This window comes from Microcebus murinus, chromosome 22, assembly GCF_040939455.1.
Source record: "Microcebus murinus isolate Inina chromosome 22, M.murinus_Inina_mat1.0, whole genome shotgun sequence".
NCBI classification, from domain to species: domain Eukaryota; kingdom Metazoa; phylum Chordata; class Mammalia; order Primates; family Cheirogaleidae; genus Microcebus; species Microcebus murinus.
In genome coordinates, this window is record NC_134125.1 from 13,252,275 (window position 1) to 13,267,387 (window position 15,113).

Sequence of the window (15,113 nt, forward strand, 5' to 3'; positions counted from 1 at the left end):
TCCTCCCTCAATAGAAGATCTGCCACGAGACTTGCGAAGCGGCTGGGAAGGGAGGTGGCCGGGCCCCAAGGGCACGCAAGAAAGGGGGGGTGGGGAGGCCCGCGACGATGGGAGAGGAGAGAAGGCCAAGCAGCAGGGTCTCCCGCCTGGGTCTGATCGGGGTGCCAGGATTGCCCCTCGGTGGGGTCAGCGCTGCAACTCTGTCGCCGCGGGGGCCTGGTGACAGGCGCACGCCCCGCCCTTTCTCCTCCCAAGACCTGCGGGCTTTTGTTATGCAGATGGCGGCAGGAGGCTGAGCCTGTAGAGGAGGGGGGTGGTGGGGAGGAGAGACGGAGGGGTGGGGGGAGGAAAGTGCAGCTCTCGCGACCAGCCTCCTTTTCCAACGTCACATTGTGCGAGAGACAAAACCCGGGCGCGCCGGAGCTCACACGCGCACGCACACACAGACGACCCTGTCGCCTCTTCTCTCCCGGCGCCGCCGAGAAAGCCAGTCCTCCCCTCGCTGCGTGGGGCGCGGAGGCTCGCCCAGCCCGGAGCGCAGCCCAGAGCCGACCCAGAAGGCGAAGAAAGCCGGCGCACAAGCCTTCTTTCTCCGCCGCCTGCCCGGGCTGAGACGTCCCATCCCCCGCCCTGAACTCCGATCTCTCCCACCCCACCCCTCTGGGTTTCAGACGGACGGAGCCCGGAGCCGGGTGTGCCCCGGTTTGGAGTCCACGTTTCAGCACTTCGGACAGCGCCCGGGCGCCCCGGCCCCTTTGGGCTGACTATGGCGAGCGTTCAGCAAGGCGAGAAGCAGCTTTTTGAGAAGTTCTGGCGAGGAACCTTCAAAGCGGTGGCCACCCCGCGTCCCGAGAGCATCATTGTCGCCAGCATAACGGCCCGCAAGCCGCTGCCAAGGTAATGACCCTCCTCTTAAAAGGGGAGACCCTGAAAACCCCCCCCTTTCTGGTCTGTGTCCCAGCGCCCCAGGGGTGGATGCAGGCAGCTGGGCCAGGGCGCTTGTCTTTTCTCGTCACTGCTCCGTATCTCCCGCTGGAACATGGGAACTAATTGCTAGTGTGAGGTGGAAGATGGTGAGAAGGGACAGGGATTTCGGGGGGAGAGCGACGCTCAACGGAACCCGTGGCTCCTATTCAAGAGGTTTTGCTTTCTTAGGGTGGGCGGTGCAGGTGGGGTACGACTTGACGGAGAAACTTTTCTTGGTATTACAGAGCTCAGAGGGCAGGGGTCAAAGGAATGGTGGGTTTGAGGTTGTTGGGGGATGCTGTACAAGGACAGAAGATGAGGATTGAACCAACTCAAGCAGTGTTCAGAGATAGCAATTCGTTTCTAGCCTCAGCTCAGAAACTAGCAAGCACGGAACATTTTTGACAAAAGCCCATATGCTGTTCCCTCAAATACACCCAAAACAGCACCCTCCTCCACACCTTACTGGCTGCTGCTACTGCTGCTGCTGCTGAATCCTCTCCTCTCCAGCATCCAAAATCGGGACTCTAAGCTCAGGAGTCAGGGAGGAGCCTTCCAAGATGATGAAGATGATCTTGAAAGAGTTTTATTTGATTTTTTTTTTTCCCCAAAGAGACTGATTGCTTTGAACTCAGGGATGAGAACAGATCCTTGGATGGTGGTAGATATGCTGTTGACAGAGGGGAGAATAAAGGAAGAAATGAAAGAAAGGCAGAAAAGGGGTGAGAAAGGATGCGGAGGAAGAGAAGGCTGGGGGGAATGGAAGCATTCCAAAAGAGAGAAAATCCAATTCTTTTTGTAAATCATTCAATTTAGAGGAGTTTGAGAATGAAAAGAAGGCTGTGCTCTCTGTCAGGGAAAATCAAGGCAGGATGAAAACTCCTCTTTTGAGGGTGTTGGATGAGTGGTTAGGTGGGAGAAATGAAAGAAGTAGACCAGGGGGACCACTTGGAGGATTTTATTAATCCTGGCAGGCTGCATTCAGGAGCAGATTGAAAACATGTCTGTGAAAGTGCTTCGGACAGAATGAACGCCTGTTCTGGCACAACTGAATCTGAACTTTCCAGTGGGTGTGGGCTGGAAGACGGATGGGGAATCATGGCTGAAGAATGAAACCCAGACTGTAGAACTTTTCTCTTCACAGTCTGCTAGAGGATCATACAGGTCTTTAGAAAAATGGGCGTCCCGTGTTGGGAATGGGTGGACAAGTGACATCCTGGGGCACTAGGGTGTAGCAGGCTGCAAACAGCAGCTGCAACAGCCAGTATTTGTGGACGGGAGGGAGGGGACACACGCTGACACAGGCTGGAGAAGGGGAACAATAACACCAAATGCCATTAAAAGCTGGTGCTTCTCTGCCTGGAAGGAGGTTCTTTGTAGAGAGTTTTGACATCAGCGATTTTCTCTTCCTGGGTTTCTGCTATCCGTTCCACCTTTGGAGTGCACCCTACTGTTGCCAAGTCAGATGCTGCACTGGCCAAAGAAAATGCCCTTGCAGAAAGAACTAGAGGAAATACTGGAAACTGGAAGTGTGGCATTTGGTCCAGAGTCTTCCATCTATTTTAGGGGTACAGGGAGAGAGAGGCAGATTCCTGGTGGTGTTTTGATTCAGAAAAGCATGCCCGATGTCCACCTTGCTTGGTACTTTCACCCTTTGTCTGTCTGTTACTGTCATACTGCCTTCTTGGTCATACTCTCAATTATATGAAATGTCCACAAGGTCTCTCAACCTTCATGCTTTCTGCTAGCAGCTCTGTGCTAATTCTAATTTAATCTACCTGAGACTTTTACAATAGCTCTCCCCCTCACCCCAGTATCATTTCACTCTTGGTGCCTTTTAATGTCATGTGTCTCCTTCCACACTATAAACCATGCCTGGGGTGAAAGTCTGAGCCATAAGACCTCAATTTATGTCATGCTAGGAGAATCCTATTTAATACTTCTGTAATAGGCGTGGCTTCTCCGTAGAATAGATTCCAGTTTTATAGCTGTTACTCCTGGTTTTGGGTAGAGAGTGAGAATAGAACATTTATATTCAAGTCTTCAGGAAAGGCTGGGTTTGAGTTGTCTTTTAACAGACTGGCTATAAAACCTGAATCATTCCCATTCTCACCCAAGCCAGACACATCCAGTGATAGTCGATTTCTACTCCCTTTTCAATGTTCTATACTTCCTTAAGGGTGAAAGTGTCACGTTTCCAAATCAAGTTCTTAGGAGGAAAAGGGCAGAGACATTGGCACATCAGCTGGGTTCCATTGGCTTCCTCTAGAGGCGATCTGGGGACTTGGTCTCATCAGAAATGTTTAGTTCCATGAGTCAAACCCAGATCACAGTCAGCAGATCAGCACAAGTGTCTGTCTGCAGGGAGATGGGGGAGGGAGTGGATGAACCAATCGTCACTGCTGTTGGTTACACATTTAATATTTGTTTATAGATGAGGGCTGCCCCCCTGAATGAACTTCCTCAGGATATTTTAAGTCTATCTCTGAAGATAATTTAGTACCACGATAGACGCATGCATTCAATTCGTTGATTTCACAGCAGTAGGCATACATCATACAGCAATCCGAGCAACCCCCTTCAGTTCCTGTCCCCCCCCCACCGTGAGGCATACTTGATGAGGCAATAGCTTTATAATGTATCAAATTGCAAGCAGATGTCTGACTCAAATGTCAGAGCAGTATAGCAGAGTGGGAGGCAGTATATTATAGTGGTTAAGAGCTCAGACTTGAGCATAAGGCAACCTGGATGCCTGTCCTGGTTCTGTCGTGACTAGCAGTGGATCCTGAACAGGTGGCTTTACTTCTTTGAGCCTGTTCATCAGCTTGCAAATAGAAATAATAAGAGTAGCAACCTCAGACAGTGGGCTGGGACGATTGAGTCAGGTAGAGCACACCCTGCCGTGTGTAGTGCACTGTGTTTGTTTATTACATATTAGCTCTATAACAAAGCTTAGAATGGCCAAAAGGAAGTCAACAATTCTTTAGTATTGTGTTCTCTGTGCTGACCCATTTCTCCCTTGAAATAGCACTGTCAATAAAAATCGTGGGATTTCAACTCCTGACAAGCAACTACCTTGACATGAAATTAACACACACAAGGTAGGGTAGGGAGTGGTCCCATAATTTCTGTCTCTGAGGGAAGGTTTTCTGCTTTCTGATCTGACTATCTGGATTCAGAATTGATTGGTATAACATTTTTAGGGAGCATTCTTTTAGTTTGTAGAGAGAAGGCTAGGCACTACCAGTCTAAAGAAAGCTTAAACTCCTTGAAAAACATCATAATTTTAATTACGTAAGTTTCACCAAATCTATAGCAACTACATAATTTAAAGTTCATATCAAGAGGGCTTTAAGAATGAAAGAGGATATTGTTGTTAGTAATTATTCCAGAATGGAAGATCTAACAGGAATTATCTTAGGCAAACCAGGATATAGGGTTGCCATAGTTAAACCTCATTCTATATTAACATGGGAGGGAGCAAACATGAATTAATAAGGCACCTGAAGTGTAGAGAGACCCCTCCTTTTATCCTCATCAAAGAAGGGTATGGTCATTTTGCCTGGCATTAACTTAATTCTCTTTGTTAATTTCTTAGTCTAGAAAAGTTGTCACCTAAGAAGTTTCGGTGCTGGGAGAACCTAGTGTTTGAGGCCAGTTCAAACCAGGAAGATGAATACTTGTAGCTAAGGACTTAATGAACATGTAAAAATCATTTGAAATTAGCATATCAATCATGTGTAAATACATGAGTGTTAGTACAGGGCTAGAAAAGAGGTTTCCTTAAATAGAATGCACATTCCCTTAACAATTCTTTTAGCAAGCTATTCATTTTCCTTGAAAAATCCTCTCTATGCAGAGTAGTCCAGAAGCAGACTTCAGCCCAGTCCCTGTCCAAAGGATCATAAATTCTAAACTATTGGAGATTTTACTGCATAAAGGGAAAGATGGCCAAATTGTAAAAAAAAAAAAAAAGGAAAGAAAAGAAAAGAAAAGAAAAGAAAAGAAAAGAAAAGAAAAGAAAAGAAAAGAAAGAAACTGCATTTGAACCATTTAATTCCAGACTCCCCTCAGTGCCAGGAGATCAGTTAGCACATTTGTGCTGACTAGGTCCCAGGGGGCTGGGTGAGGGAGGGACGGGGGGGCGGGGGAGGATTTTTCTGGCAGCCGTGGTGGTTAAGAGCCAATGTACTGAGGGTCACCCAGACTGCTTCCCCTGGGGATGAATGAGCACTTTTCTCTGGAAGGGAGTGTTACTGTTTGGGTCAAACCGTTCTCCTTTTAAAAGGTGAAATTTGTTGAATGGGGTACAGGGGTCAGTGTAGGGGTCATTTCTGACACTGTGACATTCTGCCGTGTTCACTTGGCAGCTGTGCTGTCTTAGAAAACCAGGCCAAAGATGCTCAATGAACGTCAGATGCGTTAATTGAACGGGTGCACGTGGTCCAAACCCAGCAACAGATTAGCCTTCTCCCGGCCCCACCTCCGATTCTGACACACTGGGAATTCTGATCAGTGCCACCCGAAAGACACATGCACTGCAAATAGATGTGACTCTCCCTAGTGTCTGAATGAGGCTTCCCAGATGGAGACATCTGTCAGGCTGAACGAGAGGATGTGTCAGCCGGTAAGGGGGCAGGAGGTTGAACTAAATGCCACCTGCAAGTGCTTTCCAGGCATGTGCGTCTATGTCACCTCCACCCCTGTTCCAGGCCACCAAAAAGGGGAAACATCCCTAAAATCCTAACTCCGGTAATGGGGCAAGAAGCCCAGGATCATTTGCCTTCTGCTCCGTGGGCACTTCAGGCATGCCGCAGGGGTGCAATAAATTTTAAAAACATCCTCCCCCACCCCCTGAGAGGCTGGCTTTGCTTTGCTGTGAGGTGGAAGAATTTGCAGGGGCTTAGCAAAACTGGAGCCCTTTACATGCTTGTTACTAAGACTTTCACAGAGGTATAAAAAAATATTTCTGAGATGGAAGAAGTAGAGTGATGAAGAGAGTTTGGGCTCCAAAGTCAGATCCATCCAGGCTCAATTCCTGCTTTGTCACTTCCTAGCTGTGGGATCTGCTAGTCACCTCACTTCTTGGTACCTCAGCCTCTCCATCTGTGGAATATTTCTATTGCCGTGTTTTAGTGAGGCGTGAACGAAATAATTCATACAAAGAGCGTGGCACAGTGCCTGGTGCCGACCGAGACCTCCATAAAGTAGATGTTGTTGTCACTGTGCCTTGGGCCGCCTTGATGAGATGCAGAGACGGGGGATGCTAAGCCCTGTGCCACCTGGGCTGGGGTCGTTCAGCAGCAATGCTCAGCTACCTTGGATTCGTTTTTGGATATGGTTTTGGGGTTCTCTAAAGAGCCACTGGCATCTGTACAGCTGGTTTTTTTAAAAAAAAAAATCCGTCGGACCCTAGGGACAGACTAATCAAAAGAAATGTTTTCTTTTACTGTTTGCAAACACTCACTGCCTATGTGACTTTTGGCAAGTGACTGGACTCTCTTAATCTTGGTTTCCTCATCCATAAAATGGGGCTAATAATAGCAGCTACCTCCAAGAGCGGCAATGAGCACTGAATGAGCTAATTTATGAAAAGTGCTAGCTGGCACACAGTAAGGGCTCCATCAATGTTGGCTCTTACTATTAATAATAAATTGTGGTTTTTATTATTACTACATGCCAGGCCCATTGGGGAGAAAAAGATGAATGAAAGGCAGTCTCTCCCTTTGAGGACCTCGGGGTTTAGTGGCAGGAGGCAGACACAACACGAGCACGTATGATGTGAGGCAGACAGTCTTTAAGTACTATCATGTAGGTGGGAATAAAAAACAGGAGAATGTGAAAAAAACAGAGGAGGAAGAGATCTTCAGTGTGGCATAAAGTCCCTTGCTTATGGTCATACAGTTTTCCTTAGTCATCTGATCTGTAAAATGGGGATGATTCTTTGATTTCATCTATTTCACCTACAAATACAAGGAATGATCAGAACAAACAAGTCCTTCACCTCTAGTAGGTTATCAAAGACCAGGTATTTTCCTCAGGAGAAAAAGCAGGTTAACTCTCTGGAGGGGGCGTTACAGTCTGGGGAGCAGTCAGTGCTAATGAAGGGGAGCTGTGGAAGGGAATTGCCCATATAATATAAAATTCCCAACTTCCCTGCCATTGGCTCAAGGGTGAAGACTTTGGCATGGGCCATTAGGTCTCTTGTCCTTCACGGACTAGCTCTGGCTCATATGCAATCTGGTCTGCATTCCTCGAGCAACTACTGCTGATGGGGGGAGTGCAGTGAGCCCACACATATTGAAGATAAAATCAATCATGGGGAAGAGAATGCACAAAATGGAAGAAGCCATGTATGGCTAAAGAAATTAAGTTTTACTTTCATTCATGTATTCATTCATTCACTCATTTGACATTTTTTTTTTATTGAGATACTACTCAATATAACAGCAAACAACCAACAGGAAGTCCCTGTTCCCATGGAGGAGAAAGATGATAAATGAAGAACCAAATAAATACATGGTAGAAGATCTGGTGGCAATGAGTGCTGCAAAGAATAAAGGAATAGAGGGTGAGGGAAGGAGCTGCCCTGTCAGATGGAGTGGCCAGGGGCCTGGGTGAAGGCAGGCAGTGAACTGTGAGGATAAGTGAGGGAAATGTGCTTGAGGCAGAGGGAGCAGCACGTGCAAAGGCCCTGTGGTGGAAACACGCTTGGTGTATTTGAGGAATAGCAAAGATGTCAGTGTGGCTGGATCAGAGTGAGTGAGAGAGAGAGAGAGTAGCAGGAGATGATTCCCAAGATTTAGGCAGGAAGCTGATCAAATGGGGCCTTATAAGCCTGGTAAGGACTTCTTAGGCCCTCAGCTCACAGGCTAGGGGCAAGAGGTGGCCCTGGCGGGAGCCAGGGGTTTCCTGCCCTCTTAGGCAGGGTCCCAGGTCTGATCTGCTTCTCGTGGCTCTTCTTCCCTGACTTTGCTGCAGCCAGGGATGACTTTGAACAGCAGCGCCAGAAGCTTAGCTGGGTCCTTCCATGTGTTATGGACAAGCGTGAAATTTACAGCCTCTGTGATTGTGATCAATCAGATTAGGAAATTGAAAAAGACACTGTTTAGACTTTCAAATAGCAGTGATAAATTCTGTGCCCACAGTGGCGAGGGTTTGTTCTCTCTCTCAGATCCTTACACGTAAACCTAGGGCTCGCACCTGGCGGCCCCTGTGCACTGCACAGCCTTGAAGCTACAGTCTGCTCTTGATCTCTCTGTCTCGTCTCTGTCTCTGTCTCTCTCCCCCGTCTCCCCCCTCCATGGGAGATTTCGCTGAGGGAGCTCCCATATGCCACAGCCTGTGTGCGAAGCTCCGTGAAATAAAACACTGAATTAAGATGTCATAGAGACAAAGCCAAACCAAATTCAGGAACAATGCAGAGCCCTAAAACAGTCATTAAGTAATTCACGTCTACATGTGTCTGTTCAAAACAAATATTAAGAACCTCTGGACGCAAATGTTTCTCATCCGGAGAATCCCCCAGCTGCTAGGTTCCCAGGGCTTGGATCCTGCTGACAGCTTTGCTGAGCAGAGGCACCGACAGATCGCCGTGCTCTGGCTTCATTAAAAGTTAAGCTCAGGCAAGCGAGCTGGAATTTTAGAAGACAGTTATCACTGTGCAGAAAGAGAGGAGCCATTCGGGCCTGGCGTGTGCATCTTCATGGTGTGTGTGTGTGTGTGTGTGTGTGTGCTCCCTCGTGGTGGGAGCGTGTGTGCAGAGCTCCTTGTGTTACCGTGTGCCTAGCCCTGTGCTAAACACACGTGTTATCTAGTTCTGCCCTCCAGGTAACTCCAGGAGAGAGGTATCTTCAAGACGCTGCTTTATAGATAGGGAAACTGAGGCTCTGAGAGTAGAAGTGACCTGCTCAAGAGCACATGGCTGGTGAGAGTCAGAATTGGGTGGAGAACCCGGAGCTCTTAACTGGTGTGTTTGTGGTAAAGCACGCTTTGAAGAGGAGGAAAAGCAGATCGGGAAGGTGACATGTGGTTTGTCCAAGGTCACACAGTTTGTAAGTGATGAAACCAGGAACTGAACTCAGGTCTGCCCCATTGCAAGGATGGTCTTGTCTACCAGCTGCACTTCCTGACGCTGCCTGGGTTTTAAGGTGGGGTGTGTTTTGCTCATCTTGTTTTATGTTCAGTCAGTTTAGGAGATTGCCATTGCTATAATTCCATCTCATGCCACTCACAGCAATACTGCCTTCCTCTTCCTCTTCCTCATATCCATTCTCTACGTAGTCAGGAGAGCCTCTTTGAAAAGCAAGTCAGACCTTGTAAACCCTCTCTCCCCTACCTAAAGCCCTCCATCACTTTCCCATGATTTTTTTATAATAGGATACAGTCAACCCCTTGAAGAGCCCTGTAAGTCTCTTTATGGTCCAGTTCCTGACAATCTGCCTGAAATCATTTATAAAACACTACCCTTCACTCTTTCTGCTCCAGCTACATCCCATTCCTTTTAGTTACTCAAATTTCCCGTGTTCTTTCCTACCCCAGGGCCTTTGCACGTGCTTCCAGAAAAGCTCCCTTTATATATACCAGTACCTAATTTATACCTACTCCACTTTCAGGTCTCGGCTCCCAGGCTGTTCCTCAGGGACTCCTTCCACAATGAGACAGACATTACACTCTTCATTACAGACATTCCTTCCTTATCACTGTTCTCAGCACATTTGTAATTTTGTATTGATTTGTGCAATCATTGGTTAAAGCATACCTCTCCTAATAGACTAAGCATCGTGAGGAGAGGAACCGTGGCTGTGTGCTCACTGTCGTGTCTCTTTCCCCTGATACGTGGCAGGGGGCCAGACAAATGTTGGTTGAATGCATGAACTGTGGCACTTTCCCCTCATCTAATCACTTTCACGCTTAATAGTCTGAACCATATGGAATTGCCAATATTCAAACACAGCTATGTTATTTCCTCTGATTCACAGGAGAACCATCTGAACCACTGTGCCTGCCTCATTCCTCACGATATCTCAGCACCTAGTACAGTGGCCCATAGTTGGGTGATCTTTAAATATTTGTTGAATAAATTATTATTGAGGACGATACAGCCACGAGCACATTGTACAGATGAGGAAACTCAGAGACCTGCAGGGTACAGCATTGGAACTCTAGGGCTCATGGGGCCCCAGAGATCATCCAGGCTCCTCATTTTACATGTGGAGGGCTGACGAATATGTTTTATAATGTGCATAATATGTTGGAGCAATAGCGTGCATACGTAATTTATAAATAAATACACGTATATCAGGGTTTCATTCTCAATGTTTGCCCCTGAGACATGAGATCAAAAAACTTTGGGGCCCCCCTGATCTAACCTAGTACCTCTTTTTGTAGATGGGGACACTGAAACTCACACAGGGGAGAGATTTGCCCAAGGTCTATAGCCTGAGTCAGCCTAGGTGAGCTCTGGGTTCAGGGAAGTGGTGTTTGACCAACGCCATGGTTCCTGTTTGAACATCTCTGCCGCGATCAGGTAACCAGACACTGGCTCTCTCGCCACCCGACCCCCCACTGTGAGATATGCCATCTTGCCCCATCAGGGCCTCCTGTGGCATATGCTGCCCGCTGACTGATCTGGGGATCCCAGTGAGATGTCCGTCTGCACCCAGCCTGTGCCCAGCAGGGCAGGTGAACAGCTCTGGCTGTTTCTGGGGTCAGGTTTCAGAGCTTCCAGCTGATAAGGGGCTTTTGTTTGGCCAGCCTCCCTGCTTCCCTTCCACAGGCAGGTGGCAGGTGATTCTGGGGCTCTGCCCACTTCCAGGGAGGGTGAGTGTCTGATCAGCAGCCGGGACTTACCACGCGGATAGTTGCTTGCCACAGGAATGAGAGGGCTTGACCATCACAGCACCTTCCAATGGTCAGCGCTTTATAAACCATCATCAATCACCTCACTGTGGCATTCAGTACAGCCAGGATGAAGGGGCAGCCTGAGGGGACTGCTACAGAACTCAGGTAGCCTCTTCATTGTATAGGTGGGGACCACTTGGGTGCAGAAAGAGCACAGGGCATTCCACGCTGTGTCAGAAAGGCAATGCCAGAGCTGTTACTAAAGCATTGGGTGTCATGGACCACCTGACACCCAATCCCAACACACCCCACTGCTCCGAGTTCCTCGCAGAAGAAGACAGAAAAACTGATTCATTCCCACTCTACACATGGACACCTGAGGCTCAGAGATGTGAAATGATTTGCACCATAATCACACCATGAAATGATGGTATATCATTATTATGGTATATGGTATTATCATGGTATATCGCATATGATGATGGTATGTCATTATTACTATTGCTGTTGTCACTGTTAAAGAACGACTATCCATCTCACTCAGTCCTCACAACAGTCAGTGCCAGTTTTATGTCCATTTTAAAGATGAAGAAACTGAGGCTTGAGGTCTTATAAAGACCTGGAATAAGCCCCAGATCTCTTGACTCCAAGTTCAGTGTCCCCATCCCACTGCGGGGGCAAAATTTCTGACCCCAAGAGGCTGGGCACTGAGCATGGATGTGCCAGGCAAGGCCGGGAGTGGCATGACCCGCTCTGGTCCCTGCCCCAGGCTGTGCTGTCAAAGTGACTCCTATTCAACCCCCTCCTTCCCCTGTGCCCACAGATCATACCAGCTTTATGCTGTTTCCTGGGTGGAGAGTTTCTTAGAGTGACACCCCTCTTAATGGCCTTGGGAGATGGAGGGATTGAAGTGGATCCCCCAAAGCAAAAAGGGGGACCCAGAGGTCAGGAGCCTTCAGAAGCAGCAGCATGTGCCCCATCAGGGCAGGTACCAGATTGAAGGGGAGCAGGCCCCAAGGTATGGGCGGAAACATTTTTTCCACTGGGGGCTCCTGGTTATGTATGGCCCCCAAAGAAAAGACATCTTGACAACTAGAAGGGTTGGGGCGGCCTCACGAATATTCTAGTCCCACCCTCCCTGACGCTTCACTTTGCAGAAGGAATCTGGCCCAGAGTCATTGAGTCATTTACCTAAGGTCTCGCAAGCAGTTAATGCCATTGACAATGGGTTCAATGCAGAGCACCTGTGTGTTGTAGAGATGAGGAAAAGAACTAATGTGATTACTGTTCACCAGCCACACCCATCCACACCCCAGAACACTGGCGGTTCTAAGCTGGATCTAAGCACTTATGTCGTTTTATTTAACAAATCAACTCTCAAACTGTCTGTATGTGGTGGCTTAAATGCAGGAGCTTGAATGGAAAAACAAGCACCATGTGTACTCACCATCAAGTTGGTACTAACTGATCAACACTTATGTGCACATGTGGGCAGGTGGGAAGAGGGAGGAGGGGATGGGTGCGTTCACACCCTAGTGGGCGTGGTGTGCACCATCTGGGGGGATAGGCATGCTTGTAGCTCCGACTCAGGTGAGGCAAAGACAGTATATGGAACCTAAACATTTTGTTCCCCTGTAATGTTCTGAAATAAAAAATAAATGCAGGAGCTAGAGACTATAGTCTAAGTCCCCTGGATGCTTCTAATGTTTTCCAACGGAACTCAGGCTGTAGTGGCTGCCACAGGGACTCCCATCCTGTGGCTTGGGCAAGGTGCCATTAAAGCCACTCTGATGTTTACTAACCCCACTCTGGTTCTAAAAAGCCTGTTGCCTTCCCTCTCCTTGGACAATTTTGTGCTCTGTGTCCCCAACCCTCCGATTCTCCGACCTAAGCAAATGTTAGCTATGACACATACAGAGGGAGGGGTGTTGCAGAGTTAGGAGAGTTCTGCCTCTGGAGGTAACGTACTTAGGCTGGAATTCTATCCCACCATCTATTAGCTGGGTGGCCGTGGGCAAGTCATGCCACTACCCTGAGCCTCAGTGCCCTCATCTGTAATATGGACAAAAATTCTTAGCACTAAGCAAGGTGCTTTATCTGTGATATATCATTTAGTCGTCTCAACTACCCTTTGAGGTAGTTAGGTGCTATGACAATTTCCATTTTGTAGATAAGAAGATTAAAGCTCAGAGAGGTCAGTAATTTGCCTAATTCACACAGCTAGGAGATGTCCGAGCTGGAATTTGAGTCCTGTGCTGGTAACTCTAAGTCTTATTGGGAACACCTGCTCTGCCAATCTCCTGTGATAACAAGGGGAGACCAGAAAAATGAGGAGCGCCATATGGAAACAAGGGTGTTCTTGACAAGCTGTTTATACCTTCCAATATGTGGCTCCATCCTGTTCTGTCCCAGTGCACAGCGGGGCATCAGAGAGAACGCGGCTCAGGATGCCTGTCCACTGGCACTTCCCTGTGCTTCTATTTTGGGACTTGCAGGTTTGGTGCTACGTTAATATGGCACCCTCCCTGGAGGCAGGTTTTCCCAGGAAAGAGAAAGAGACAAGGAAAATACGTCTTTCCCGAATGAGGAATTTAGAACTTCTGATTGCAACACCTACCCCAAGCTGACCCAGTCAGGTGCAGCCCTTGTGCCATCCTGATCATCTTCACATGCCTAATACTTCGTGCTTGCTGAGGACTTAATTCGTACATCCACCCATCCATCCATTTATCATACATCCACTTATCATCTATTCCTCCAGTCATTCATCCATCCATCCATCCATCCTTCATCCATCCAGCAATCCAGGAACCATTCATTCATTCATTCTTCCATTCTCCAACTATTTATTCATTCACCCATTCTACAACCATTTATTCTTTTCCAATCATTCATCTATCCATCCACACATGCATTCGACTAACATTTATTGAGCATCTACCTTGTGGCTTTCTTTATCATTTCCCTACATTTATGGTAAAGTAAATTTATTTTTTATTTTATTTAGCTGATGATAAGAATTACTAGCTCAGATCATTTCTTTCTCAAAACCATACAGGCAAACCTGGCTGAACTTGACCTCCCAATCCTAATTCTTTCTAAAACACCTAAAATGTTGTGGGTTCAAAGAATTTAGGCATCTTACGTTTGCTTTTCTTCTCTGACATCTTTATGGATATTTAAATAATAATACATATTCATTTCAATCAGAAAGGAAGAATCATGGCAATTGCCATGACCCTTTTCTTTATAACTTGTGCAAAGAGATTTCACATATGCAAAGTATAATGAGTAAAGTTTTCTGTATCATCAAGTTGCTTACATTCTAGTATGGGAAGACACGTTTATAAATAGCAATTAGGGCAGGAGTTAGTATTGTCAAAATGAGAATTAAAGGCTAAGGCAGGTAAAGTGACTTGCCCAAGGTCTTGCAAGTCAATAGTAATGCCATGCAATTTTAAATATCTCCTTTTCCTAAACTAAGCTGTATGGTAGGCAATTGATAGACAAACTTCACTGAAATCTCACCCCAACTCTATGAAGTAGGCATCATTGTCTCCATTTTATAAATGGTAGATGTGAGACTCAAAGGGTTTAAGGAACTTGGCCAACGTTGTCACCTTGTGTAAGGGTCAGGAGTGGAATTATAGCCCAGATGTTCTTGCTTTCACAGTTTTCTCCATCACCCTAAACTTTTCCCAGAAGCAAGGTATGGAGCACAAAATGTCACTTGTGAGGCCCAGTTGTTCTCCTGCTTTGAGGTTTCTAGGTGATCGCTGCAGTGGACTGGGTTCAGGTGAAGGAGGAAGGGTCTATGCAGAGGTGAGGCTACCTCCTGGGGCTGAGTGAGGCATAAAACCTGGCTGAACTTGACCTCCCAATCCTAATTCTTTCCAAAACACCTGAAACGTATTGATGGTTCCCTCTTGTACTGAGCAATCAGAAAGAGAATCAATCAGCCAGGAAGGCTGTCAACCCTCAAGAAGCCTGTCTTACTTTCCATGAACAGGAAAAAACCCTCAAGACAAGGAGACAGGAGATATTAGTAGTCAACCCCATGTGTCCTTAACCAGAGTAAACTTAAAGACCGCAGCCCAGAGCGCACGAACCAGATCACTGGTGTTGAGGAAGGTGTTGGGGAGCAGGGTAGATATTTGTTAAGCACCAGGATTTTCCAGCCATTTCTACCTCCTTACACTCACTTGGGGGATTGGAAAGAGCCTTATAATATCAAGAGAGAACACAGGGCCAGTGAGGTCTTTGCCCAAGATTGCCCAGCTTGGCAGATCTCTGGTCACTGGCCT

The 15,113-nt window shown here is 47.2% G+C and overlaps 1 protein-coding gene across 1 annotated transcript in view; it reads left to right on the forward strand.

Moving 5' to 3' along the window:
- The first annotated feature begins 358 nt into the window (after window positions 1-358).
- The window catches only part of SRRM4 (serine/arginine repetitive matrix 4), a 143,633-nt gene continuing 128,878 nt past the window's right edge, over window positions 359-15,113 (forward strand). The window contains exon 1 of the mRNA XM_012756497.2: window positions 359-897. Within this exon, the coding sequence (XP_012611951.2) occupies window positions 767-897 (131 nt within the window). The 5' untranslated portion in view covers window positions 359-766. The remainder of the gene's footprint in view (window positions 898-15,113) is intronic.